Here is a 26907-nt window from a genome sequence, read left to right as displayed (position 1 = left end):
CCTTGGAGGGTGCAGCAATAGCTCGGTCGTCTCGCATTCATCTCTGTTGTTGTTAAATGGTTCCAGATTTGCATTATGTCTCAAATGCTATACGACTGAGAGACGGGAAAATGAACTTTCACGCACACATTTCGGCTTTATTGCACCTTCGGAGGTTTTCCGGATATGCGCCTCAGACTCCATGTTTTAAAAATATATTTAAATTCATACTCCTAAATATGCAAACATTCGGCATTCATTTACTTTATTCATATTTTCCCATTATTGCACTCCTATTGCTTCCTATAATCGCGCATTTACAGTTCGGTGTTTGCTTTACGAAAATCTTACCGTGAACTGACTAGTTCGCTTATTGGGAGTTTACTGCACTTAGCATGCATTATATATCTTCGTGCCTACTTCTAGTCGTTGCAACCACCTTCCCAATGCCTGTCACAGGTTGTGCCTTGACGTGAAATCTTTATGATGCACGGTACAGGGTAGATAACAAATTACCCAATCGGGATTGGAATTTCTTTCCTGCAGCAAACACTCAATTATTTACAGTGCTCGGGCACATTGATAAAACGTCCACGGACTCGAAATCTCCATCTTTATCTACATTACTTGTAGCCGTACTAGCTGTGTAGCTACTAGCCTTTATCCAATAGTAAAGACGTTGCAGTGCAACGCCTGACACAGTGCACATTGTCTATTTATCAATACGTTTAGATTTGTTGTGTAAACGTCCGTTTTAGACTTCCTTGTCCTCAATGAGATGTCCAGCGTCATTTTTACCTCGTGCTCCGAGGCTAATGCATAACCAAGAGGTAGAACGTAGACAGTCTTTACGCATGGTTAGGTTTGGCGCGTGTAAAAATGAAGGCGTCAAGTTCGGATATAACTATTACCGTCGTCCACACTCTTACCATGTCGCAACAGAAAATTAGAGAATAATAAGAAATGACTGACAAACAAGCATAAACTTAAATAACACGAATACACGCATAAAGAACTGCACGTTCTTCGGCTAGGCAGACGGACTATGTCCCAATGACTCCAAAATAATCACAATCAAGCGTATCACAATATAGCGTACATTCCGTAAAGTGTAAATCAGTATCGCAGAATAAACAGTTACGACCGCAGTGACTGTTTCTCAATTTTATCTTATTTCTAATAAATGTATCCCCCCAACCCCTCTCGTTCCGTAGCAGGATATCGGTTTCATTTTCTGTCAGCCCAGAGCTAGGCCTCAGGGCACTTTTTCTTTGATCTTCGAAACCCGTTACATACGTAAAGAGGAGTATTAAGCGTATCCAGGGGTAAGCCTATTACGAAGCTTGTTTTTCACGACGTGTAGCACCTCTCCACACAAGCATTAGATAAGGCAACGACGGCATGGAAAGAGAGGATAATGGTTTTTCTAGTACATCTTTGCAGACGCTCCCTTATCTGGGGGTATTTGGAAGGCAGAGATGTCTTCATCAAAGAGAAACTGTGATGCCAAAAGTTTCATAATGGGCTTCGAAACCATCTTAATCGTGCTTTAAACTCCCAGGTACTTCACGTGTACTTCATGGTACTTCACGGTACTTCACGTAGCTGGCTGAAGATGTCAACAATAAAACGTCGTGGCCGAAAGCGGTGCTTCTTCTCACCACTGTAGGATAGGCGCACCTCTCTAATTGCGGTCTCATATCGTGGCCATAGTACGAGGACGGGTCGAGATGCTTTTCCATGTTCACGCTGTACACATCGTACTGCGTCTTCGGCCGCGGTACCTCCGAAGCCGCTAGTGAGTTTTCGTACATCGTACGCTGTCGCTTTTGTGTATACGTAAGGGTCAGCGTGGTGGATCTGCGCACTGCGCGAAATTCTGTTTACGAATTGCACGTGCACAGAACCACCGACGCTATCCCTTACGTACGGAAAGGCAATAGCGTACGATGCACTAAAACTCACTATTGTCTTTACCAGAGATTTGACTTTCTTGTCTTTCTGTGTCTTTCCTTCTCTAAGAGTGTTCAATCTGGCAACTATCCCGTAAAATTGTACATTCTCCCCCGCGCAATTCCACGACGAGTTACTGATCGCAGAAAATTAGCTAGAATCCGGAGAAAGAGCGCATTTTATATCTAGATTTTAGGAAAAGACGCAATTCAGCTATGGATAACTGAAGAAATTCTGCTTAGTTGGTAGCCCTCAAAAGTAGCTATGTCTATAGCTACGAGATCGCGTTGCGGTCGTATTGCTATAAACAGCTTGCTGCTCTCGACCTCACAACTGTGTGCAGCGTCACGACAGTATAGCTGGAAGATGAGCAGAGATGATACCCGTAAAAGTGGTTGAGGGTACACTCTTAGAAAAAAAGGGTGGACCAGTTACACACTTTATGAGGTAATAGTTGTCGCATATGTTGTGCCTAAAAGGTTGCAAAGTTCTACCTGCTACCTTATTCTCAAAACAGAACTTCACCGCAAAGCACGTTGTGCGCCAACCATTGCCGCGAATGATAGGACTATCCCTTCTGACTCGGTGAGCGAGGGAAGCGAACGCCTTTTTGTAGCAATTTGGATATGATGATATATCCAAACTCAAAAAGAAAGAAAGATAAAGTAAAAGATAGAAAAGATGATTGCTTTTACTACCCTTTTACACCCTTTGTCAGACGCATTGTTGACCTATAGGGTGTATGTATAGAAGTTACCACCTTTTCACACCCTTTTTTCTTAGAGTGTATGAGGCGATTAGGATAGACGATTGACCATTACCGTGAGAGGTCCAAATTGAGAATGCATACTATAAAGGCCTCCAGATTAGCCCCATGCTCTCGTGCGTCTCTCCAAGACAACAACAACAATAAATGAAGAAGTGATGATGACATGGGATGTTTCCCCGTGGTGTTTCTCTCCAAGAACGTGACCACGAGATACGTACCTACAATATCATTCAGTGTGCCGTTCCTGCACTATGCGAAGCGTTTTCGGCGCGCACAATCATTAGCGTATAACCGTCCCTTAGGATGTCCTCAATGTTCTTAGGCAGACGGCGGTGCCTGCAATTTACCAATTACGTGCCAACGGAGCCAATTTCGTGTAGCAGCGAGTTTGTGAGTGCTGACCCGGTTCGCAACATGTGGAGCGCTGTTTGCATATTTCTCGACGACTTGTCCTTTGGGAGACCTTGAGAGGGCGAACGGGCGATATAACGTAATATTCCGGATCTCAGGATTAACTGTTTGAAATAGGTCTCTAAAGACCACATGTCTCTCATTTGCATAGGCAAGTTACTTGTGTTTTGTAGTACCACGTGTACAAATTAAATGTCGATAACGTGGCCCACATCGGGCGTTCGATTTGGAGACACCTAACGTTTTTCTTTTCCTTTTTTTTTTCTGCACAAATGTCGCAGATTCAAATTCTATATCCTAAAATTTATGCCAAATCAAACTTTAACGTTTACGACAGCAAGGACACTTAAGTTGATGTTGATGTTAACGAGAAAAAAAAGTTAATGAAATACATCATGTTAAGATTATACATAATTGTTATTATACACTTAATATATTTTTATAAATATGATACATTTTTCTGCATGTCGCTTTTCTCTCCATAGAGCACATATATAGGAGACCGTAGGGCGGAAAATATATGCGCCTTCTCAGATGAAAGTACGTGCCTACCGGGGAACAGCAGGATGGTTGTTTATATGTAGGTGCTTGTACGTGCATATTAGTATAAGAAATATATTCTGAACATGATTCCATCCAATGTAAAGTGGCAATTCGGAACCGAAAAATGAGCAAAGTGTCACAGTGCTCTATCGTTGGTACCGAATTTCGCTATTCGTAGAGCCTTGTCGACTGCACACCTGTGTCGTATTCGGAATCTAATGCGCTGGGCTGTCGCAATAAGAAGTGCAACGAAATTCAAATCCACCTCCCATTCGAAGAGTCTAAAGGCGTGTTAGATTCGAGACCAATGCGAAGATTCGGTGTTTTCGCACCGTCACATTATACCGCAAGGAAGAGGTGACACGGAGAACAGCAAGCTCGTAGAACGGCAGGCAAACAATTCGGCGAAGTGTCACCGACATAATTTAAATTTTGTTAGCACTAAAAGTGTTACTTACAACTTTCAATGCCAGGCTGTTGTCGGATGCCGGTCGTGAATTTCGAGTTCCATTCGGCCGTTTTCTCCACAGGTAGTTGACGAAGGTGAACTCCAAGAGCGCCGCAAACACAAACATGGTGCACGCTCCCATCCAGACGTCGATTGCTTTGACGTATGACACCGGAGGTAGGTTGCCTTGAATGCCCGCTCCTTTCGAAGATATGGTGAGCAGTGTAGTTACTCCCAAAGTGATGCGAGCAGGAATAGCTTCAACGTCCAACCAGAAAGACACCCACGATATCACAACGATCAATATGGTGGGCAGATAAGATTGAACAAGGTGGTATCCTATGGAACGTTGAAGGTAAAACTCGGCCTTTAAGCAGCTGTATTCCCCTGGAAATGTAGGAAAACTATATTATAGCGTGAACAAAATAATGCTGCGTCTGCACCCGAATGTTGCTATTTCATGCAAATATAGAGGTTGTCTCGTGTGCTGGTCTTGTGTATGTCTCGAACTGTCCACAGAAATAACAAGACGAAATGCTTTCACTTCTCTATAATAAAATGAAGAGGTAAACTAATTTTAACTACTAAGTTTGATGCTTTTAGTATAAATGTTTTTCGTGTGAGGAGCTGGATAACTTTTTGTCTTCGCTCGTTATAGTATAGTAACCTTGTGTCGTAATCTCGCATCTGCTTATTTTTGGGCGCCCACTGTGTTGCAAAAGCTCCGCTTGTCCCACAGTAACTGAAGTATGCTATCAGGAAAAAGTTCACTTCTCGTTACCTATATGAAATGTCTCGTTGCAGAGGGATGTGTTGACCTTCTCTATTTCAAACTGAGGCAGTTTCATGTTGTCGTAAAGGATGATGGGCGACTCCGGAGACCAGAAAAGTTGAAGCTCGTCCGTTGTTTTCGAAACTGTCGAAAGAACGTAAAAGTTACTTTTATCGTGGGGCCGTTCGCCCTCACCAAGTTACTCAAGTAGAAAAGCCATTGAAAGCAAACATCATAATCGAGAAGATATCTTTTCAGGAAGTTGGTATCACGTGGGAATCAAAAGTATCATCAAAGATTAAAGTTAATATAATTGACTTTCTGGACATGGCAAACATAAAAGATACTGATCATGCTTACAACTACCGTAACTCCCCAGCTCCCACCCCCCACCCCCACCCGTGGCATGCAAACCCTCACAGTGTAGAACTTCTTATGGCCTCCAGGCGTTACAATACTATTTAGTTAAATTGCCTAATGGCATAAAAGATATTTCTAAATCTGATTTGCTAAACCAATTCGTTAGAATTCAGTAGCATATGTTTCTATCTCTGTCTTTTTTTTTTATGTATAAGCTTTCACGTATTGTATCCATTTGTGCTGAATGTCGGGTACGGTGTGTTTTTGCTGCTGTAGGGAGTGAGGCCTCCGTCAAGTCCTCTGGACGTTTTTGCCTCGCCTCCCATTCCCTAACGTGATCAATAAAGATATAATATAATATAACATCAAATCCCACACGAGTATCTGTCTCTACTGAGTGAAGCTTGCCGCCTTGGCTGAGCAGGCAGACCTGCAGACCTCACTTTTTTCTTTATTATTATTATTATTGAACGTCATCCCCCTCTCACAGATTTATCACAGAGTATGGCCAAGACAGGCCTCATGTTCAGTTCCGTCGTGTTCTTTGTGCTGAACAATTTTATGATGGTTGTAGAGCCTTATCAGCGAATGGGGTGCCGCAGGAACTGCGATAAAAAATCGATTTCTACACCGAGAAACACTGCATTTCAAACTTTTGGAAGAAAGGAGGTGGTAAACATTTCAGTGTAAATCTACTCTTTTATCTTTTTCAGTGGTCACGTGCGAAGGATTTGTTCTTTTGTTTATGCTCATTATTGGTAGCCAAAAATGTTTCGGTGTCGGATGTTAGTAATCTCGGGTACGACGTTTTGAAAGTCACACAGGAAACTTACATGATGCCAACTCTATCGAGCAGACCTGGGCGTCCAGTGGGTACCGGTATAGATCCATCATGCAGGAAAATGTCAGCTTGAGCCTGCATGAAAATCATTTTTTTTTTCGCAGATTCCATTTGTGAACCGTGAGAAGATTTGCTCTCAGGTGATCCAAATTATCCGCAGTCCTATACCGTGTGACACGCACAGCATGTCACCAATTGTACGCTGACTCACCTTACGTGCACAGCTACATCTGATTAATATAGATTTGGTATGAACGAAGAAGCCGTTAATTGGCCACCCTGCCATAGCTGTTTCCGCGAGTTGCACATATGGAGTGCACGTCGCCAAGACTGTGCGGTGAAATACCATCGTTGTGAATGTGGTTTTTGTCGTTGAGACGAGTATGTTATGTGGAATGCGCCTAGAAAGTAACAATATTGTTGCTATGGTGGTGGTGGTGCAATAAAATATTTATTAGCAATTAAACTAAAGATGAAGGTTATGCCCTTCGGAGTAATTCCCTTGGAAAGCTGCGCACAGCCGGAGACATTGCTGCCCCTCCCGACAGCAGTGCTGGAAAGCGTAGTCCAAGTGTTTATAGATGGTTGTCTAACCCAAATTATGAACGAAGTATGCATTAAGAATAGCCCGCTTAAGAATAAAATCTTAAAGAATAAACCGTGCTATATCTACTTCGTATCGGGCACATTCTGCGTTGTAAATGCTCGCCCGGACAACGGGCTAGAGCTCACCAGCACCGGCAACCATAACATGAAACCCAACGCAATATTCGCGTTTTCCAAGATGCCGTTAAACGCTTCATATGGGGTACGCAGCAGCGCAGGTCTTGTCGAACATGAGCACAATATATCCGATCGAGCACAGCGATGCCTTCCTTGGCGGTGTGCTCTTGCCACGTCTCTCGTCATTTCAATGTGGTCACAGTGCACATCACCGAATTAGAAGGATGATATATGATGAAATTCGCCCATCACAGAACAAGTAAACATTGGCCAATACGGCAGCCGGGCTTTATCGACACACACAAATAACAGCTTTCTTGCATGATGACAACGCACACTAGCAATAACATCGTGTCCGTGCGGTTATTTCATGGTAAGAATTCTATGAACCGAGCATATTTTGCAACAAAAAAAGAAGAAATACAGCAGGGAAAAAATAGTACAAGTGACACGTCTAATCAGTGATCCATCACCCAAAATTTCGAACTGTTTTTGCCGCGGTTGTAGCGCTCTCATGAGGTTCATCCGGGTTCAGCCACGCCGAATGAAGTCTGCAAGTTGAGAACTATTTTTCAGAGCCGACAACGACACCTCGTTTGCGGCCATCCCACGTAACTACAGCGACCAATCAAATACTGTGGATTCATTTTGAACGATATATTATTAAGCGTATAGGTATTTGAGAATTTGTTATTAAAGATGCATAGTTATGCGGTTTATTTTTAATCCTGGATTTATAAGCGTATAATCTGGACGTTTTGTCTTTAGCGGTGGCAATTTACGCGATTATTCTTGAACGTTTATTTTTAGCGGCTTCAAATGGGATACACCCGTCGTGAGGGTATCGTTCGTTCCAACAACAACAAAGAGTGACGATAAACGACAAACTTTGCCACTTAATTTATTGCTTGCCACACCGGGGCACACTGAGCACTACGCGGCCGAGCAATTACAGAGGTAGGTGTAACTATACATAATCAGGGTGGACGAACGGAACGAAATCGCGTATCTTTGTTATAGTTAGCAGGCTGCGGCAGCAGACTTTTGTGGATTTTCAATGTATTACTAGAATGAGATGTTCAATATGGAGTATGACGGTTCGCAATAGATATATTGAGGCTCAAGGAAAAGGGCTAAAGACCAACTCGGTGACCAAAGCATAACGCCAAATGTATGCATATTGTGAAGAACCTCTTCATTATTTTTATATATCTCAGTCTCAATCAACCCACCAACCTCTTCATGTGTGGAATTAAGCGAGCACTGAGCAGCCAACTTTATGTGTTACGGAGTAGCCGGACCAACGTTTGTGGAACTATTGTATCCAAATCTTTCGTTTTACATTCATCCGTCAACAACCCAGGAATAAATATAGCACGAGAGTGACTAAGTAGAGTTGACTATAGCGTTGAGCGTGGTTTTCGTCTCGCAATGTTAGTGACTTCACAGTTTTATTGGTCAACGAGCCGGCGTCCAGTGTTCTATTCCGAGTCCTTCACCGCTTCCAGCACTGTGTTCTGACGTGCAGATGTGCTTTAATTTTGGGAGCGGTGCTGCGGTGCTTCTCACAAATGTACTCAAAGAACTGCGATAGTCGGTGCTGCACTTGAACAATATAGGACGTCGCGTGTCCCATTCAGTGTTATTTGTTGCCAGGTCTGAAAACAACGCACTGAAAAAGGGAGAGATGGGCACCGATCACATGGTGGTAATTTTAGTTTCGTGTGCTTGTCGGTCAAGTTAGACCAGTCTATGGTCATTCCTTTTCGGCTTTAGTGTGTAGTTAACAAGGAGGGGGGTATATTTATTAGGACAAAGAAAACAAAGGAAGAACATGGGGGGAATATGTTTATTAAGAAGAAAAGAAAGGAAAGGTTAGCCAGGCAAAGATCCGGCTTGCTATTCCGAAAAAGAAAAAAGGGGGAAGGGGGAAAACGAAAAGGAGGGAGAAAGAAAAAACAAAAAGGGGGAAACAAAAAGAAAAGGAAGGAAAAGAAAAAAAGGGAAGAAGGGGGAAAAGGGGGAAGAAAAAGAACATGGGGGTATATGATGCTACTACAGATTATTCAATATTAAAGGTTGGGGAAACAACAGAAGTCCAGATGTCCTAATTCGGCACAGTAGCATGAGGGGTACTTTCTAGATAGCTGGGACTGCTGCAACCGATTTAGAGGCTACGGTACAGCCCTTGCCTTGAAGGAATTGTAGTTGATGGACAGACCAGGCAGGAAGGACAAGACCGCTTTAATACTGTAGTCGTTTGCCACCAACTAACAGGAAAGAATGAAAGGAGCTCGCAGGCACCAGGAGCGCGAGAGGGGCGTGACACAGGTGTTGGCTCCGTCTGCGTCATGGAGCGGCGCGTCGTCTGCTACATGCTGCCCTCCCGCAGCTTTAACAGCCGTTCCATTACCGGAAACAGTAACGGAAACGTAACGGAAACGAAATTGAAAGGCTGGTATCAAAAACGGACAAAGGAAACGAAAATATAGCAGTAACGAAAATGGAAACGGTAACAAAAATACCTCCGTTACTCTTCCCTGCTCTCAACGCCGTCCAACACTACCTGACCAAGGCAGATTTTCGCATCTCATACGGCAAAACGATGGTCCTGCCACTTATGCAGAGAGATATGCGACCACTCAACCTTCTTGTAGATAGAAAACAGCTACAATACATCTCATTTGGTAAATTCCTCGGTGTAACAGTGAATAGAATTCTCTCATGGCAGAAGCACATTGGGGGACTGAAGGCGAAGGTGTATTGCTGTTGTTCGACATGTCGCAGACATGAGGCGTGACAGTGACTCAAAATCTTTGCTGACGGTTGACCGGGAGCTGGTACAAGGTTCACCCCTTTGACGTCTGAATGTGTTGCATAAAATCCCAACATCACCAGAGCACAAGCTTCTATCGAGTGCAGGAGGCACTGTTACTCTATGGGTGTTCCTGGGAAAACCCAGGCCGGCAGACGCCCGCATGTGACAAGGGACATATTGGTAATCCTCGCAATGAGGATGACTTCCCCCCCCCCCCTCACCTCCGAGACGAAGATGAGGGCTCAGTGACAGCAGGACAACACATCCAAGTTTCTGGGGATCCGTCACCCTGCTAGACGATTCCCCAGCAGTTGTCACATGCGTTTGCCGCCACCCTCCCCTGCTTGCATTTACTCCTCATTTACTCCTGTACTCAAACAGCATGTCGGTCTTGCAACGTCAGATATCGGCCTAACATGCGACATGCAGCACGACTGGCAACGGGTGCTCACGAACGCTGTGCGGGCGTCACCAGAAAGAGCGCGGGACACTGAAAAGCGGTATGCAGCATATCGATCATCGACTGTTCATCATATCTGGGCCAGCGATCCAAAACGGCGCATCAGCTGCGCGTCTTCTGAGACTTTCTGACGACAACCAGTCTCTCGAGCGAATAGCGATGTACTAATATAATGTAACCATATTCATCTCACCCCCTCCTTCAGACGGTGACTGGGCAGGGGTGAGCCTCGACGTCGTATAACAGCCTATACCTCTGCATACGTGTGTACCTAAGAGGATACGCTATTTTCTAAAAGATATACGTATAGTAGGCTCGAATTGCTTCCAAAAGTGAAAAAAAGAGAGGGTAGCTTTTTACAACTATATACACGCAAAAGTAGAGGGTTACGAACTGTGTTCACGCTACCTTGCACAAAGCGAGAAATTTCGTGTTCAAGATATAGCGACTTGCCTGTTGCATTTACTTGGTCTGGCAAACAAGATCGGCCACAAGAGAGTATGTCCTGAACACAGACTAAGCTCTGTGTGACGCAATGTCAGCGGCGCATGTAAAATTGTACTGCAGGGGAAAGGTAACAACAGCAATTTTATTTTGGCTTTGGAGAGTGGGGGGGGCAGTGGGGATGGGAAAGGTATTAGGCTGAGGGAGCCTCGTAATACCAGCGCCCGCACAAAGACGACCCCTTTAATTATTCCTCAAGGGGCTTATACTCAGCGCTTTGAGCGCACTGAGATTGGAGCTGCGTGTTAACTTAGGGGAGCATCTATCCTGTTTGAAGAACTGGATGAATTACGACGCTTACGGAGTACATGAGCTGGAAGGAATTAATTACAATATTACGGGTGAGTTCATAAAGCCATCATCAGTAAAGCCGTCCGTAGATACCAGCACTGTGACAGCGTGAGGAACTAAGGCAGAAGATATTCCTTCCACGTGTGACGACGCTTATGTTCCCAGGACGAGGCTGGTGCGCAGTACATATTTCATCAACACGCCATTCATACTTTAAAAAAAAATTTGAACAACAATGTTGAAAACAGCACTTGCATGCACTCACGTGTTGTTCGTTGCAAAAGAGAATATTTCAATTTTTCATTTTCTAGCTTTCAAGCTAATTGACATATTTATTCCATATCCGAAATAAGAACTGCGTATGAATAATTGTTCCTGTGATACTCTAGTAGCCCGCACTCTTAGAAAGAAAGAAAGAAAAAAAAAAGGTTTAAAAAGCTGGCAATCGGCTCTCCTACCACCCCGGCGGGTGCCACTCGGCACCCTACTACCTGCAGCGTAACCTTGCGGATGGGTATAACGGAACTGTTTACTTCCTCGATTGCGGCGCCATCTTTCGGTCGACAACATACGCAGGGTGGTAACCCAGCTCATTTACCACCTTGGGTACACAAGTTCATTACATACCACAACGATAATTTTTCGAAGAAACGGTATCATCGTATTTGAGGAGCAACTTAAGTAGAAAACACAGTCAGCAACACGGTTGTATCTTAATCCGAAATGTTGTCACTTTTGGCGGCAGACTTTCCGTTACTACAATGAGGAAATCTCCGAACCCTCACTTGCAAAAGTCGCTTGTCAGACGTAGAGGATATGAGAATTGAAGAGAAGAAGAAAGAGGGAATTGAAAGACGAAGACTGCGATGTCGCAGCCTATTAATAGTATTATAGTTCACCATAATAGTATATGTTCCCTGGCAAACTGCTCCCACATTTGTGATTATATGGCAGGAATATGCACTAGAGTCACTAAATAAGCTATGCTTATTTAGCTTATTTAGTTTATTAGCTTAGAAGCGTAGCTTATTTAGTGACTCTAATATGCACAACCTTTCAGCTTATCCTGTGCTTTGCGCGTGTGGCCTTGCGCGCGAAGTTTGCGTGTTTGTAATCGCGGTTAATTTTTCTTTGCCTCTTTCCCTTGGTGATCCGTCGATGAAGATAACTTCCCCTCAAATGTAGCTCTAAAGGGCCAAATGCGCCGGGAAGATGCGGGAAGGAGATGCCATGCGCGGATATGCCGTTAGGATTCACACGCACACACACGTCCGCACAGGGTAGAATGTAACACCCAGGAGTGGCAGTTTTACGACCTGCCCACAGGGTATAATGTAACACCCAGGAGTGTCAACTTTACCATCTATCCACAGGGTACGATATTCTCCCTTAAGGTGGTAATGTTACAACCTGCCAACAGGGTTTAATATTGCCACCCATTCAAGGGGTTTAACCTTAAATGGACTATCGCATCCGTAGCGGTCGATTCCGAAACTACAGTGCCATATTACTCCTCGTTCATCCCCCATAATGGCCCCGAAAATCCGATGCGAATTAGTGGAGTTGTTTCTGTGCAATTGGATGCAATGCGTGACAAGAGCAGACAACGGATGTTGAGAGCCTTCCGGAATTCCGTCTTTGTAAACGTGACTTGGACAAGGCCAATCAGTGAGCACCTTTTGGCGTGGACAAGGCCAATCAGGGAGCGGCAGAGAGACCTTGGCGTCCAACGTCCGACCTCCGGGCGGAGTGATGGCATCTGTAGGTCGCGGAGAAGTCTGAGATCAGCTCGTGGAATGCTGTCTCTGGTTAGCGTCATACGTGTTTGTACAGCCAAGAGCGTAACACCATGTTCCACGGAACGTGGCCACGTCAGCACTCACACTGGTAAGCGAAAGACGGCGTATTTACCGAGGTCTTCTCACTTAGCATATTGTGGTGCGACAGCGAAGCAGACGACCTTGGAGACAGTCACCTGCGCTGCGCTTTCATTCGTGTGCCCAGCTTACGTCATTCTGGGCAAGCTGCAGAGGGAGTGCGAATCTTTAAAACTCGTTTGTTTAATAAGTTAGCTGTTTTCGGAAGAGAAGCTTGGTCAAGTTGACTGTGAAACCATGCCGAACATTACCGTGTCGGTCTCATACATACGTTCCCAGGTGCGATAGTCCCTTTAACACCTTTTGGACTAAAATATGTGACAGCACGTTACCACCTCAAGGGTATACACACAAAACCTATTTTTTCTAAGAGTGCGAGGAGATTTTACCCGTGTTTCACCAAAGCGTGCTTACTTTTAAGGGCGACCCTCCTTCAAAAATGTGCCACGCTATGCGGAAGAGAACGAGCGTCATTTCTCAAGCTCTCGCTGCGCTACACAATCAACGTTGTGCTTAGCAGCTAAAAGATAGGGATATGATACACATGGCTGTCGGTTTGTCACTGGCTGTCTACATACCTAACGATGGTTGTGTAAGACTGGGAAGACCGCAGGAAAATTCGCACTCCTGACGTGGGCGCGCACTGAAAAAGTTCCTGGTATTTTTCTTTTTAACAAACCTCCTTAAAGTAAAGCAGAACCAAGCAGCCAAGCAACGTAAAACAAATTAAACATTATAATCATATTGTGGTGCTTCCTCCTTTGTTTCTCCGAATTTCGACGGAAACTATATTGACACTCGTGTATAAACGGTAGGTTTCCGATGAAAAATAATAACTGCGTGAAAACAGCGCATGAGACGCTCTGCGCTGTTTTTACGTAGTTATGTACCAACTTGCCCCAATCTCCGCCTTAACTCAGAAAAATGATAGTAGGCGGGTGCTTATGGGTCCACTGGATGACATGTGCACAGGGCGTTGGTGTTCTTAAAATGTAATGTGTGTAACGTGGAAGTGTTCGCGCCTGAATGTTTGCAGATGCTGGAGTTATATAAATCGCACCTGTGCCGAAATACAAGGGCGAGAACTTTTCCCTAGTCAACTGAACGTGACGCAATCTAAGCTCTTATAAACCATATGTATCCCTCAACATGGAACGTCATAGAGTGGAATCAGCAAAGGCCACGTATATATAAGGCTACACAAAACAAGCCTACCACCCAATCATCTGTCCTATACCTTTAGTAACTCTGTAGCCGCTCATCAGAAAGCAAGACACCGTAGTATCAACGTCCTTTCAAGCCTCCTTTACGAGCTTGCACAGGTATTGAAAGGCTCACGCACACTGCGAGAACCTTTCGTAGTGCTTCATTCGTCTGCCTTTTTTTTTATGTGCATAGCTTTACCGTGAGGTAGAAAGAGCACGAAACTATAATACTACATGTGTTCCTGCTGTCCATTACGGAGTTGCCGAAACGCACCAAACATCGAAGAACAGAGAGCGATCCTTAGTTGGATCCAGCCACAGCTATCAATTGGGAGCACCGCGAACTTACTTCCCTTCGCGACTCTTTTGCTCGAGTCACGCGGAATCGTGTTTGCAGAACACCGCGATCGCGATGCTGCTTCGGCACGAAAACGCAATAACATACACATTCGAACGTACGTACAGACGGTGCTCCTTCCAATGTTGACCATCTATGTATTTCACCGCTGTCATCAAAATGGGGTTCGCAATCTTTGTGGAAGCTACCTAAGAAAACCAGGTTATCGGATTGTGTGACATTAATACGTCTTGTCAATAAGATTTGCGCATTCGGATCTGCATAAACACATTGACTTTCAGATTTGCAATTATTTTACTATTGATGTTCTAACAAGCATTGATCGCGAACAGAACATCGCCTTCAGTATCACAGGAGACATGCGCATGCGCATACGCAATTATTAAAAAGGTCCTTTGCTAGAGTGAGTTTGATGTGAAGCAAGAGGGACGCTTACCGTAGCATGTAAAGTATGTTTCCCGATGGATTGATGCGGACCAAGACGTTCGGCACAGTGACGTATTGAAACTCGGCATGCTTCGCATTTGCGAAAAATACTTCTGGCTTCCAAATCTTCTGCACCAACTTGGGGTCGTTCAAATCCAGAGGTCCAGAAATGCCGCTCTTTTCAAAACGATCGTCGCGCCACCTTTGTCGCAGGTAGAGGTCTACTTCGTAATCCTGCATGAATGTTTAAAGAAGAAAAGTGATCACCCCATTCCTCCTTCCTAATGCACTAATGCAATTCAAATGAGGTTCGCTGTGGCCAAGCAGAATAAAGCAAATGTTATCTGGCAAAGACATAGAGGTCACAAAAGTAAGTTTCGTGTTGTCTTTTTTTCTTTTTCTTTTTCACTGCTGCTGCTGCTGTTGCTGTATCTGCTATCGAACGGATTTTTGTTCTGAAAACGGCTACGATATCATGCCACCGAGAGGAACAAATGTTCTCATTGGAACAACTTCGTAGCTTTGATAATTAACGATTTTTACGTAATTAGTCATTTGACGGTTGAGCAACATATGGCCAAGTACGTCCGCCGCCCCAGAGATGATAGAAGTGAAAACAGCATGTCTCTAGCCTTTATAGTTTTTTTTTATAAAAAATGTGTCTCGAAAAAAAAAAAAAAAACACCCTGTATATTTCAGAGATTGTTTACCATAGTCGGTTCTGCATAACGGCGTATCCAATAAGTTACACTGCCGAGTGGCTCCTGTAGTAATTTGCGTAAGTCACATAAAGAGAGCCTGCTCATAGCCACAGTTGCTTCGTGGCGCTAACACGAAACATAAAGAGAGACAGGTTATATTGTTGTGGCGTGCAGCCGTTATATTTGGTCGAACCCGCAAGTAGTCGGACAAGTTCCTTATCTGTAATACTTTTAATGCGTTGAAGAACGTGGAAATATGTGAAATATATTATACATCTTCTATAATCCTTACAGCTCTCTTCTGAATTTGTAGTATTTGTTGTTGTTTTCTTTTACCCCTGTAGTCGAGCCTGTGGTCGACCACACTAAGCTGCAATAGAAAATGACCGAGTGGACTAAGGATAATAAATTAACAATTCAACTGATTTCGAAAACATGATTGCTTCGGCTTTCGATTGTTTTTCTTGCTTGTTCCGTTCGTTGAACGAGGCCCCCTGGTAAGTCCTCAGTAAGCCGTTGCCAGCGTAGCATAGTGGTCAGTGCACTTGACCGGCTATGGGCAGGCGCCTCGTTAGAGGGGGGATCTATTTAGAGGCGCCTGGTCCGGTTCCCGTCGGTATCTGGCTTTTTCGCCGACTGTCATATTTCAATCTAGGACGCGATCTGGTGAAACGTTGAAAAACCGCAGAAGATACTGCTAACGAAACCGGTAGTCTCCACATCTTGAAGAGACCATTCACATGCACGGTAAGTACTTCTGTTACAGCATCGGTAAGGTCAGAGTCCTCTAGGTAAGGTAAGAGCAACTACATATAAGCCAGCGCTGAACCTAACCTATAAAACATTCGTCCTTCGTATGTACTGGCTGTTCGCCAGTAGTCAAAAGGGGACGAACGATTGACTGACTCAACGACTCTGAACGGACGATCTGCTGTAGTCGCTAAAAAGCCGACTTGATTGTCCTACGTAGATCGTGTTCTTGTCCTGTGTATTTTTAGCACCTTTACCCTGTTTAATATGTCAACCAACAGGCCCAACTAGATGTTTTATGCGACTGCGTTGATATTTTGGGACAATTTCCTTTGCGATGACCAAACGAGCGGGCCATTCAGGTGTCGGTTTCAGCAATATTTTGTATACATCTTGTCAATCTTTCTCCACTGCATTCTTGTGGGTAACAAAGCCTGATCTTCTACGAACTCTAGTAAAATTGGGAATTAGTCGAAAAGAATCCCATGAGCCTTCGGCACGGTGTCCGAATCCGCATCTCAACGTGAGCTATGCCGCTCATGCTAGTGCAAAGTATTCAGACCCAGTACCTTTTAAGGAGATTATATCGGCCTCTGTTCGTGACCATCAACGGCAAAATGCAATACTTGAACTCGAAGCGTACTTTTACTTGTACACTACCCAGTGGTCTTAATATCTGGTCCTCTGACCACGTCTGTAAACGAGTCCGTTCCTGCGAGAAGGTTAAAGGATCGCGAAGCCGGATCTGTAGTTATTTGTTAATGGCAGAGCTAACGCCGACTCAAGCGCTTGCCACAAAGCCGTGCACTCAAACCCTTCAGAACCGGAACGATTACGTGCTAAATTAGGTCCTCACGATTATCGATTTGCTATACGCTGTCTTTTATGCCGCTTTGTAAATTGATTTGATCCATTGCAGAATGTTCGCCTTCACATTCCTCCTTATTTTCCCAGCGCTTCCCCGCAACACCCTACAACGTCGCTGCGATTAGCCCACCATGCAACCCCCCCACGAATGCATTCGCCGGCTCAGTTTTCGGGGAGGTGCCCTTTTAACATGTGCAAGCATAACTTTATTCATAATAGTGGCAGTTATTTTCTGTTCAGAGGGCGCCTCTATGGGCAGTTCCTACGTTACTTCTTTATGCAGGTTTCTGCCTTTCTTCTTGGGCGCATTAAACTCACTCATTCATTCGTTGACAAATGCCAGTCTACACAGCCACGCAAAGCCCTGCAAGCTTGGAGTAGATGGCGGACGCGATGACATCCTTCCAAAGCGTCGTTTCCTTCTTGCCGATGCACCAGGCCTTGACCATTTTGCAGGCCTTTCTTTGTTATTATTAAACATATCCCCCTCCCATTTTGCAGTTTTTTCTTCTTCTTTTTTTATGTACAGCACTGGCAGCTGCAAGAACAAGGCTTCATTCTCCCTAAACGTTATTACCAAGATTCCAATTAAAGTTCCTCACTCTATGAACACGTTTTCTCTATGAATCTGACTCCGAACCGTCGTTAAGCTAATGGCGAATCCTCTCGTCTTACAAACTGCTGCGTAATACGAACTACGCGAACGGTAAGAAAACGGCCTTGGTGAATCGCTCGACATTATCCATCAATGTTTGGACGGAATATCTCCAGATCGGGTACCGTTGCATGAGTAATATTTTGCACCGTTTTTTTATTCGGTAAAAAGTTGTCGTTAATACCAGTGCAGCGCGGGCACGAAAAGTGATATTTAGTGCTTAATTCGTTAAGTTCAAATGTCATTCGTGTAGGTGCCACACGGACGGTTTTAATGACATTTGCCTTAATGACATTTACTGTCCAGTGGGCTCCCCACAACGGATTCGGCCATGAAATGTGCATGCTATGCGTGCGGTATTTTACTTTGCATAAAACTGATTGCTATTGTACAGCAAAATATATGTTAAATTTTAGCTTAGGCAAGCCTCTTTTCGCGAGAGAAACGTTCGTGTTGTTAGGAATTTTCATCGACAAAACCAAAAGACTCACGACGACGCCAAAGCAGACGCAAATGTTTTCTGAGTTGGCGACTACGTTATAGTTGACCACGTTATTAAAATATATTAAAAGCGATCTGAATAAAAAAATATAAAAACAATCACTACATTTCGAAATATGAATTTCATTTTCAACTTGTATACTACGTTTAATCATTTAAAAAGATTGTATCCATAGATTTTATTTAGTGACTGGGCCGTATCATTGCCTCAACATTTAATGTCATTGCAAAATGCTACACAAAATTCTCGAATAACATCATCGCTTCCGTGTTCCTACCGCTCTACTTCTTTCATCGTGCATTTCTTGATGCGACGAAGATCAAAAACCGCAACCAACCAGATAGAGAGGGAAATAGAGAGGTAAACCGGCTGCCATATTTGAAGTCACCCTGGATGACGCCATGCTGACCTGACCTTGCCTTGTTTGCAAATGGCAGACATTGGAGACTGATGCGGTGAGCGTCTTTGCGCGCGTGGGGGGGGGAGGAGGAGGAGGAGGAGTGTCGTTGGGAGGAACCCGAGAGGTCTGCCTGCCTGATTAGGCGGCATGTTTCTCGGGAAGGGAAAGGTGGTGGAGAGGAGGAGAGGAAAGGGTGAAGTGGAAGACCGAGCGGAATGCGCTCGGGGGGAGGATAGCTGCGTCCATGGGCCGACTTCAGGGGAACTGTGCCGGCATACGCCTATTACACATCTGAGGGAAACCCAGGAAAAACCCCAGACGGCACAGCCGGCCCGCGGATTCGAACCGCGGACCTCCCAGTCTCCAAGCGCACGCGTTACCGCTGCGCCACCGGAGCTGGTCGTGAAGTCAGAGCCTCAGGATAGTGGGCATTTGTGTTTCATTTCATTGATACGAATACAGAAGGTAATGCGTCATTGCGCTCAGTATTCTGTAGTACTCCCCTTTGTAAAAGAACATCTGCCAGAAATAAGTAGAAGGTAGCAGGACCTTGGAAAATCACCAGTGATGAATCACCTCGTGTTGTAGTCAAGATTTATTTGTTGTTGGAGAATCGCTTCCTCATCTTACCGCGTTTTCCGCACTCAGCAAACTTTGCGAGAGAGGAACAGAAAGAACAGATGTAATCGACACAATGCAAGCGGCGCAGTAGGTGTAACCGCATTTATGTTCCTTGTTCAATGGTTTTACTGTGCATTAGCATACATGTTAATTTAAAAAATCCCGTCACCCAATTTAAACAAATAATGTGAGCATTGTAGCATTGTAACAAATAATGTGAGCCGGAGGAAGGTTGACGCCAACTGCGGTGCCTGGATGCCTGGAACCCATCTTCGACCTGAGGGTTCGTCGCCAGGGTCTCCTTCCAGCAGCGCGAGCGTCCGTACTACCGAAGCTACAACCGAATGAAGCCAGCTGGTGGCGACTGACCCAGACCAGAGCCTGGATTACCGGCCGTGTAGGTCACTGCCGAAGTCGTCTTCAGACCTCGTCTGCCACGCCATCGTCCACGGCCTGGTGAAGTCCAGCGATGTCGTCGAGGGTGCGCAACGTCAGGGTTAGTCACTCTCGCCGCAATGTCATGTCTGTCGTATTTGCATTTCTCGCGGGGGTTTTTGCGACGCTCATAATTTGAGACGAACAATGCTGCAGATTTAAGTTGCGTCCGCATCAACTCTCAGGTTCACGATATGCGTTATCAGTCATCCAAAGTGAATAATGCCGTACCGTTTAGTCGAGTTCATATTAAAATGACACTAAAGTGCCACTTTGACATGCAGTTCACTTGAAATTACATTACGCCCTATGTTAATTTCGCACTTGTTGTCGTAATTCAAAACTTTGATTCCGTTACGAAACTACAATCACAATTATACCGGACTCTTTCTTGCCTCGGCACTACGCAGTGAACGTTGCTTCAGCTCGTGCCTCGGCTATACACCGGGTGCTTTTAGAGCATGGTCCACGCTGCCTTGAACGCGTCTGCCGCGCCGTGAAGCAGTTCCGGCGAAAAACATAGCGCGACTTACGAAGCACGCTGGTGTCGCTGTCCAAAGGACGTGAATGTCATTGTTGTCACTAGAACATTTGGGATTACTATTGTGAGCTACAATTCAGTAAATCAGTATTGAAAAGGCAGCAATGCGCATCATTCGCGCATGTACACGATGCTACGACAGGTCCCGTTCCAAACCCCCACGCACACGATAGGCATGCACGCGCTTCTCCTGCTGTCTGATTGGATGTCGCCAATCTTTGCTTCCAAGGGATCCGATTCGTTGCCGCCAATATTGCGTTTTTTCTTCCAAGCGGTAGTGCTCTAATTTTGTGTGCATTATACTAATTGAAACACGGACTTTCATTCGAGAACAAGTCGATTTTGAATTGTAGTTCCCCGTTAAACCATGTTTGTTGTTGTTACACATGTGTGGTGTCACTCCTGCTCGCCCTTTAACTGTTAACCCACGCTAACTGTATCCCCATTTATTCGTTAGCCTTGTGCTCCGTCCCATAGGAAACGAGGGACGTCACATTAGCTCATATTTGTGGAGGGGGGGGGGGCGGATGTCCTGACGCCCTTAATTTCTGTCGTTACATAGAGTTTCAATTGACTTTAGGTAGTGTAGTAGGATGTTTTCCAAGGCAGGGCCGACCCCCCCCCCCCCCCCCTCCCCTCTTCAGAAAAGTCCTGGATCCGTCCCTGTATGTATAACATGCTGCATAATATGGGCTACGAAGCTAGTTTCGGTCATACAATCAGTTACAAAACTAGTGTTAGCTTCTTGATTGGACATTTAAAAGTGTGTTTTGCAGCTTCATTGTTCGGAACAGGTAATCAAGGAGTCGTGTCTTTTGGAACAGGAATACGACAATATATCCGAAACATAGGAAACGTTAAAACCCCACAAACCAGACAAAAGACAAAACGTATACGACAAGGCTCTGACTGACAAACAAAACGGTTTTAACGCTTCCTTTGGATCATCAAACAGCTCCTTTCTTATTTTCTCACACACAAACAGCAGCGAGATATCGCTCCAAACCTATTATTGAGCTCCAAAATTACCGCTGACTTTGCCCTATAACTTCGTGACGCAGGTGAAACATTACTGGCAAGATAGGATTTATTTATTTATTTATTTCGTGGTACGTTAAAGGCCCTTTGGGCGCTACATAACGGACGGCGGACACAGCACATAAAAGAACACACTATGTACATACTACACTGTTAAAACAGAACTTCACCACATAGCACGCTCCTAACCAACCATCATACCGAAAGATATCATTCTGTGTCATGATTTGTTCAAAACAGGCGGGAGGCGCCTATCTGGGACAGATTATCTTGTCCCAGATAGGCGCCTCCCCCCTGTTTTGAACAAATCATGACACAGAATGATATCATTCAGTATGATGGTTGGTTAGGAGCGTGCTATGTGGTGAAGTTCTGTTTTAACAGTGTATATGGGTTAACATGGGTTATACAATTATAAATTTACAAATATAAATTTACAAAGAGACAAAAGGTACCGACTTCAGCTACACACTGTTCTTTCATTGTCCCCTATGATGAGTGCGGTGACTGCTTTTTTGAATTCTAAAGGATCATGAAGCACTGCAATGTTACGAGGTAAATCATTCCAACATTTCGCTATGTAACAACCAAATGAATTAAGGAAGAAATCATGGTGGCAATGTGTTAGTTCAACCTTGTAGTCATGATCCAGTCGTGCAGAGATAAACGCCGCATTTCTTAAAAAGTCTGTGCTTAAGATTGTGTTGTGGAAGACCTTATGAAAGAGACAGAGACTGCATACCTTCCTACGTAAATCTAATGTTGGGATATCAATAGACGACTTCATTGTTGTTATACTACTATACGGAGAAAAATTATTTAAAATGAATCGAACTGCGCGGTTCTGCACCGCCTCAACTGCACAAAAAAGGTTGGAGTGGTAGGGACTCCAGATAGGGGAGGCATACTCAAGTATGGGCCACAGGAAGCTCGTGTAGGCAGCTTTTTTTGTTATGGGTGGACAAGAACGAAGGTTACGGCGAAGATACCCAAGGGAGCGGTTAGCTTTCGCTGTGATGTATGTAACGTGCACAGTCCAAGTCATGTCATAAGTGAGGTGGACGCCAAGATATTTGTAGGTCTTTACATGTTGCAGTTCGCAGGGTCCGAGGTTGTAGGGGTGATTTAAGCTTGAACGGCGATAGAATGACAAAACCTTACACTTCTCGGAATTAACTGGGAGTTGCCAGGCCGTGCACCATTGAAAATTTTCTGAAGGTCGAACTGTAGTAATTGGATGTCAGAAAAATTAGTAATTGGGTGGTATATAACGCAGTCGTCTGCAAACAGTCTTACCCTACACGATACATTATAAGGCAGGTCATTGATATAAATCAAGAAAAGGAGTGGACCTATTACGGAACCTTGCGGAATACCAGAAGCTACATGAGCGAGACTGGAGGTGGTACCATTTGCAGCGACATACTGTTTCCTGTTTGTAAGGAAGTTCCGAATCCACGTAAGAACCATTGGATCAATGTTAAGACTTGATAACTTGGTTAGAAGACTAGAATGTGGAACCCCATCGAAGGCTTTGGCAAAGTCTAGGAACACTGCATCGACTTGTTTTCCCTTATCAAGATTATGGAGAATGTCGTGTGTTAGACCTGCCAGCTGAGTCTCACAGGAGTATCCCCTACGAAAGCCATGTTGATATTTGTAGAAGAAATTGTTAGTTTCTAGGTAGGTGACCATATGTTTAACAATGATGTGCTCCAGCAGCTTTCATGGGACACTGGTGAGAGATATGGGCCTAAAGTGGCTTGGAGTTTGTTTGTCACCGGACTTATGAACTGGGATGATCTTACCGATCAGCCAATCACCTGGGACACTACCCGTTGCTAGGGACTGCTGGAATATTAGAGTTAAGTACGCAGACGATATCATTTTTGTGTTTTTGAGGATTTTGGTATTAATGCCATCAATGCCACAGGAAGAAGATAGTTTGCTATTATCTATCAGTTTGAGCACACCAGAGTGATCTATATCAAAGGATAACATGTGCGGAAAAGAGTGTAATGGGGCCTTCGGAACATTACCGGTATCTTCCACGGTAAATACAGAAGTAAAATACTCATTGAACATACTAGCACACTGATCAATGGCTACAGATGCGCCTGTTGAATCCATCAGGTGTATCTCGGGGTCCTTGCGCGGCGAGATAAACTCCCAAAATTTTCTAGGGTTACTTTCCAGATAGAATGGTAGAATGTGCCCATAAAACTCTTCCTTTTTTGTTCGAACAGCTGTTGTGAACTGTTTTTCGGCAGAGTAGTACCGTTGCCAAGTATGGGGTGAATTTGTGGATCTAGCTTTGCGAAACAGGCGTTTTTTCTTTAACGAAGACGTCTCAAATTGTTATTAAACCACGTGGAAGGAGACGAGCTTACATGAAAAGTTGGTACATGGGCGTTTACAAGGTCGTTGAACTTATTCTTAAACATCGCCCGGTTTTCTTCGACAGTTCTCACTGCAAAGTGAGCTGAATACTCGTCAAAAAACGAGGCAAGGCGCCGCAGTAATGGAACCGTAATCCGCCGCATTATAGTTCTTAAACACCTTTTTTTCCCTCTGGACTCGTGGCGGAGCTGTTACCACAAAGAACACAAGAAACTTATGGTCACTTGGGCCATCGAAGCAAGTCACACTAGAGATACAGTCAGGCACGTCGGACAATACTAGGTCTAAGATGTTAGAAGATGATCCCGACACTCGCGTGGCTACTTTCACAAGTTGATCTAAGTTATAATGCAAACAAAATTGCGTGATAAGGGGGGAAGGTTGGTAGTATTCATGTTATCAGACCAAGTGATATCAGGGAAGTTAAAATCGCCCATCAATAACAATTTGTGAGTAGGAAAGGTGCGTGTTACATCAGCCATATGTGCTTCGAGTTCTTCGACAAACGTAGCCGCCTTAGGAGGCCGGTAGCACACACCAATGAGCACATTAAACATATGACACTTAAAACATGCCCAAACGATTTCAAGACTCGAAGGGATATGTACAGCTGTTGGCATTAGACACTCTTTGACAGCGAGGAGTACCCCGCCGCCCCTACGACCCAATCGACCGCAGCGAAAATGAGTATAACCAGGTAACACTTCATCACTAGATATGTCCTCGTTTAACCATGTCTCCGTTAGTGCTACAACATCGGCGTTACAGTTATCTACAAGGGAACTCAGGTTATCACATTTGCGAACTAAGCTTCTTATATTTCCCATCAAGATACAAAGATTATTGGCATTACGTCATACAGTACTATTGATGTTGACCTGTGTACGGCTTTTGGAGCGTGTGACACGTGTGTTTACATCTGGATCCGTACTATCGGATGTGACAAGCCTCGTACTGCGTCGGACTAGATGCCTTTGTGATAGGGATTCGTCCCAGGTGTATACATCATCATCAATAATCAGTTTGTAAAATACCAGGCGAACTTTATGGCCCGACTGCCGATCATTTGCTGCGCTATTCCATAGCTTCTTCCGGAGAGAACGAATTCTCTCGGGATAGTCTTCACTAATGGAGTATTGGGTACCTTTCAATCGATAGCAATTTCTTAGAACCTTTGTCTTTTCCAACGAATTGTAGAGCTTTAATATAGTTGGTCGGTGCTTATTGCCTCGTTTCGCACCAAGTCTGTGCGTTCAATAGAGGCTACGTCAACGTTTAGGATGTCACGGAATATCGAATCTCTCACCGAGATCAGTAAGTCATCTTGAGTTTCAGATTCCTTTTCTTCAATTCCGTAGATAATTAAGTTGTTCCGTCGTGACCGACTTTCAAGGTCTTGTGGACAGCTGTTCAGAAGATGCTAGCGTATCCGCGTGCACAGACTCAAGGTTCTTCACTCTTTCTTCTATGTTTTCAACTTTTTTACTCAATTGGTGAAGAAATGTTTCTGTCTGTTTCTGGCTTTGTTGTATGGGCTGTAGTAACTTCCTGTCGGAGTCCTGATTAGCTAAGATCTGCGCTAACATTTGCTCAGAGGTCGGACCCGGATTTGTTTCTACGTCACCGGACAATATTAGGAGTGAGCATGCGACATCAAGGCACTCATTCAACAAGGGGCACAGTTTGCGGGAGCACGGCAAAACCACGATGCAAACATTGTTACTCTCATAAGAGTAATCATAGTAAATGGGTTTGCTAACCAACTGGGATGGATGGGCTAATGGATTACCTTAGCTAACCCAGGTTGCCAAAAGCCATCTAGTTATTTTCTCGCCTTACACTGTAGCTATATGAGCCACACAAAATGGAGTAATAATATTGCTAATGCTCTTTGCACACTAGCTGGGTGGCGGTACACAGGCGGTTGTTGACAGCGTCTGACATGTTCAGTGGAAAGTTAATTATATTTTTTCTCCCTCTCTGAATGCTGTATTACGCAGGTAATCTCACAGGGGTAGACTCTTCCGAGGAACTCATATCCCTGGAAAAGCGTATTGAACGTAGTTATTAGTATAGTCAAACGCTTTGTAAGAGAAGTCGTGTAGGTGGAAGGACGGAAGCATCGGGTAGGCAAAAACAGTAACTCCTAATTCCTGTGAGACCTAAGCTTTGGTGCAGTATGCCAACAGCACGGCGTTGGCCCTTGCGAGAGCAAACATCATGCCATTCGTTTGATCTTTCTACCACCTGGCAGCCACGTATTGATGGCTCGATCAGTGCTGGTTTATGATGGCAGTTGTGCCACTTGCCCACATGAGAAACTGATCAATCTGCCGACAGCAAGCAGACAGAAACGTTCGAGGTTGGGATACGCTGATGCCTCGAACACAATACTGTTATTGCAGAAAAACAATCTTGTGTTCGAAACCATCCGACGGTACAATTATTAAATGCACATATGCGCTATGTGCATTGAATTATGTCTTAAATCCGCACCATCTCAAGGTCAAGATCAATGTGAAATAATATATCTTGGCTGTATGTAGTGGTATGCTTTATGCTGCATGCCGGCTCTGTGGGGCAGGCTAACCTTTCTCCATTTTTTAATAACATATTCCCCTTCCCCGGCACTGTGAAGCGACTTGAATATTGTACCGTCTTCAGGCATATTCGACAAAGATATGGCTACGATTAAGTGTTGCAGAAAGAAGGGTACCGTAACGGATAGGTAGCGGCATAGTATTTACATTAATTTTAGGGATCTGCCAACCTAATCCGCGAATCCTAGGCAGGGATTCGAGATTCGCGAATCCGAATCCCAGTGCCCAAAACACAGCGAATCGAATCTTTCGAATCGAACCGACCACGTTTTTGTTTGTTTCTTTTTTAAAATCGGCGCCTCAAAGCCTGCTTCGCAGGCGGCCCCCGGTGCGCGCCAAAACCACAACATAAACCTCCGATATTAGAAGTTTAAAAGTAAAACGATTTTGCTTTGATTGTTTCTAAGTTTTATGGAGAGAATTCAGACTCCTGAGTTTATGTATTTTCTGTAGTCGACGAACACCATGTTAAATAAGTTACACTTGTGGGAAGAAGAATATGATGGGTATGTCTTCTCCCGAAATTTGTTTTTTATTAAACAAATATATTAAATTTTGCTTCAAAACATTTTTCAGTAGAAGAGTTTTCTTCCCTGGAGTTTTAAACTCTTTTCGAAGAAATGATTCGAAAGATTCGAGATTCGTAAGATTCGTGGATT

The 26907-nt window shown here is 44.3% G+C and overlaps 1 protein-coding gene across 3 annotated transcripts in view; it reads right to left on the bottom strand.

Annotated features, from left to right (window-relative positions):
* LOC135385981 (glycine receptor subunit alpha-3-like) overlaps nt 1-26907 on the bottom strand; it is a 192565-nt gene that overhangs the window by 43622 nt on the left and 122036 nt on the right. For all 3 annotated transcript variants that reach the window (XM_064615646.1, XM_064615645.1, XM_064615647.1), the window contains 4 exons: nt 14749-14972; nt 6069-6151; nt 4885-5019; nt 4114-4490 (listed from right to left, as the gene is read on the bottom strand). In XM_064615646.1, the coding sequence (XP_064471716.1) occupies nt 4114-4490; nt 4885-5019; nt 6069-6151; nt 14749-14972 (819 nt within the window). The remainder of the gene's footprint in view (nt 1-4113; nt 4491-4884; nt 5020-6068; nt 6152-14748; nt 14973-26907) is intronic.

Source organism: Ornithodoros turicata, chromosome 2 (genome assembly GCF_037126465.1).
Source record: "Ornithodoros turicata isolate Travis chromosome 2, ASM3712646v1, whole genome shotgun sequence".
Taxonomy (NCBI): domain Eukaryota; kingdom Metazoa; phylum Arthropoda; class Arachnida; order Ixodida; family Argasidae; genus Ornithodoros; species Ornithodoros turicata.
This window is presented reverse-complemented; position numbering and strand designations above follow the sequence as displayed.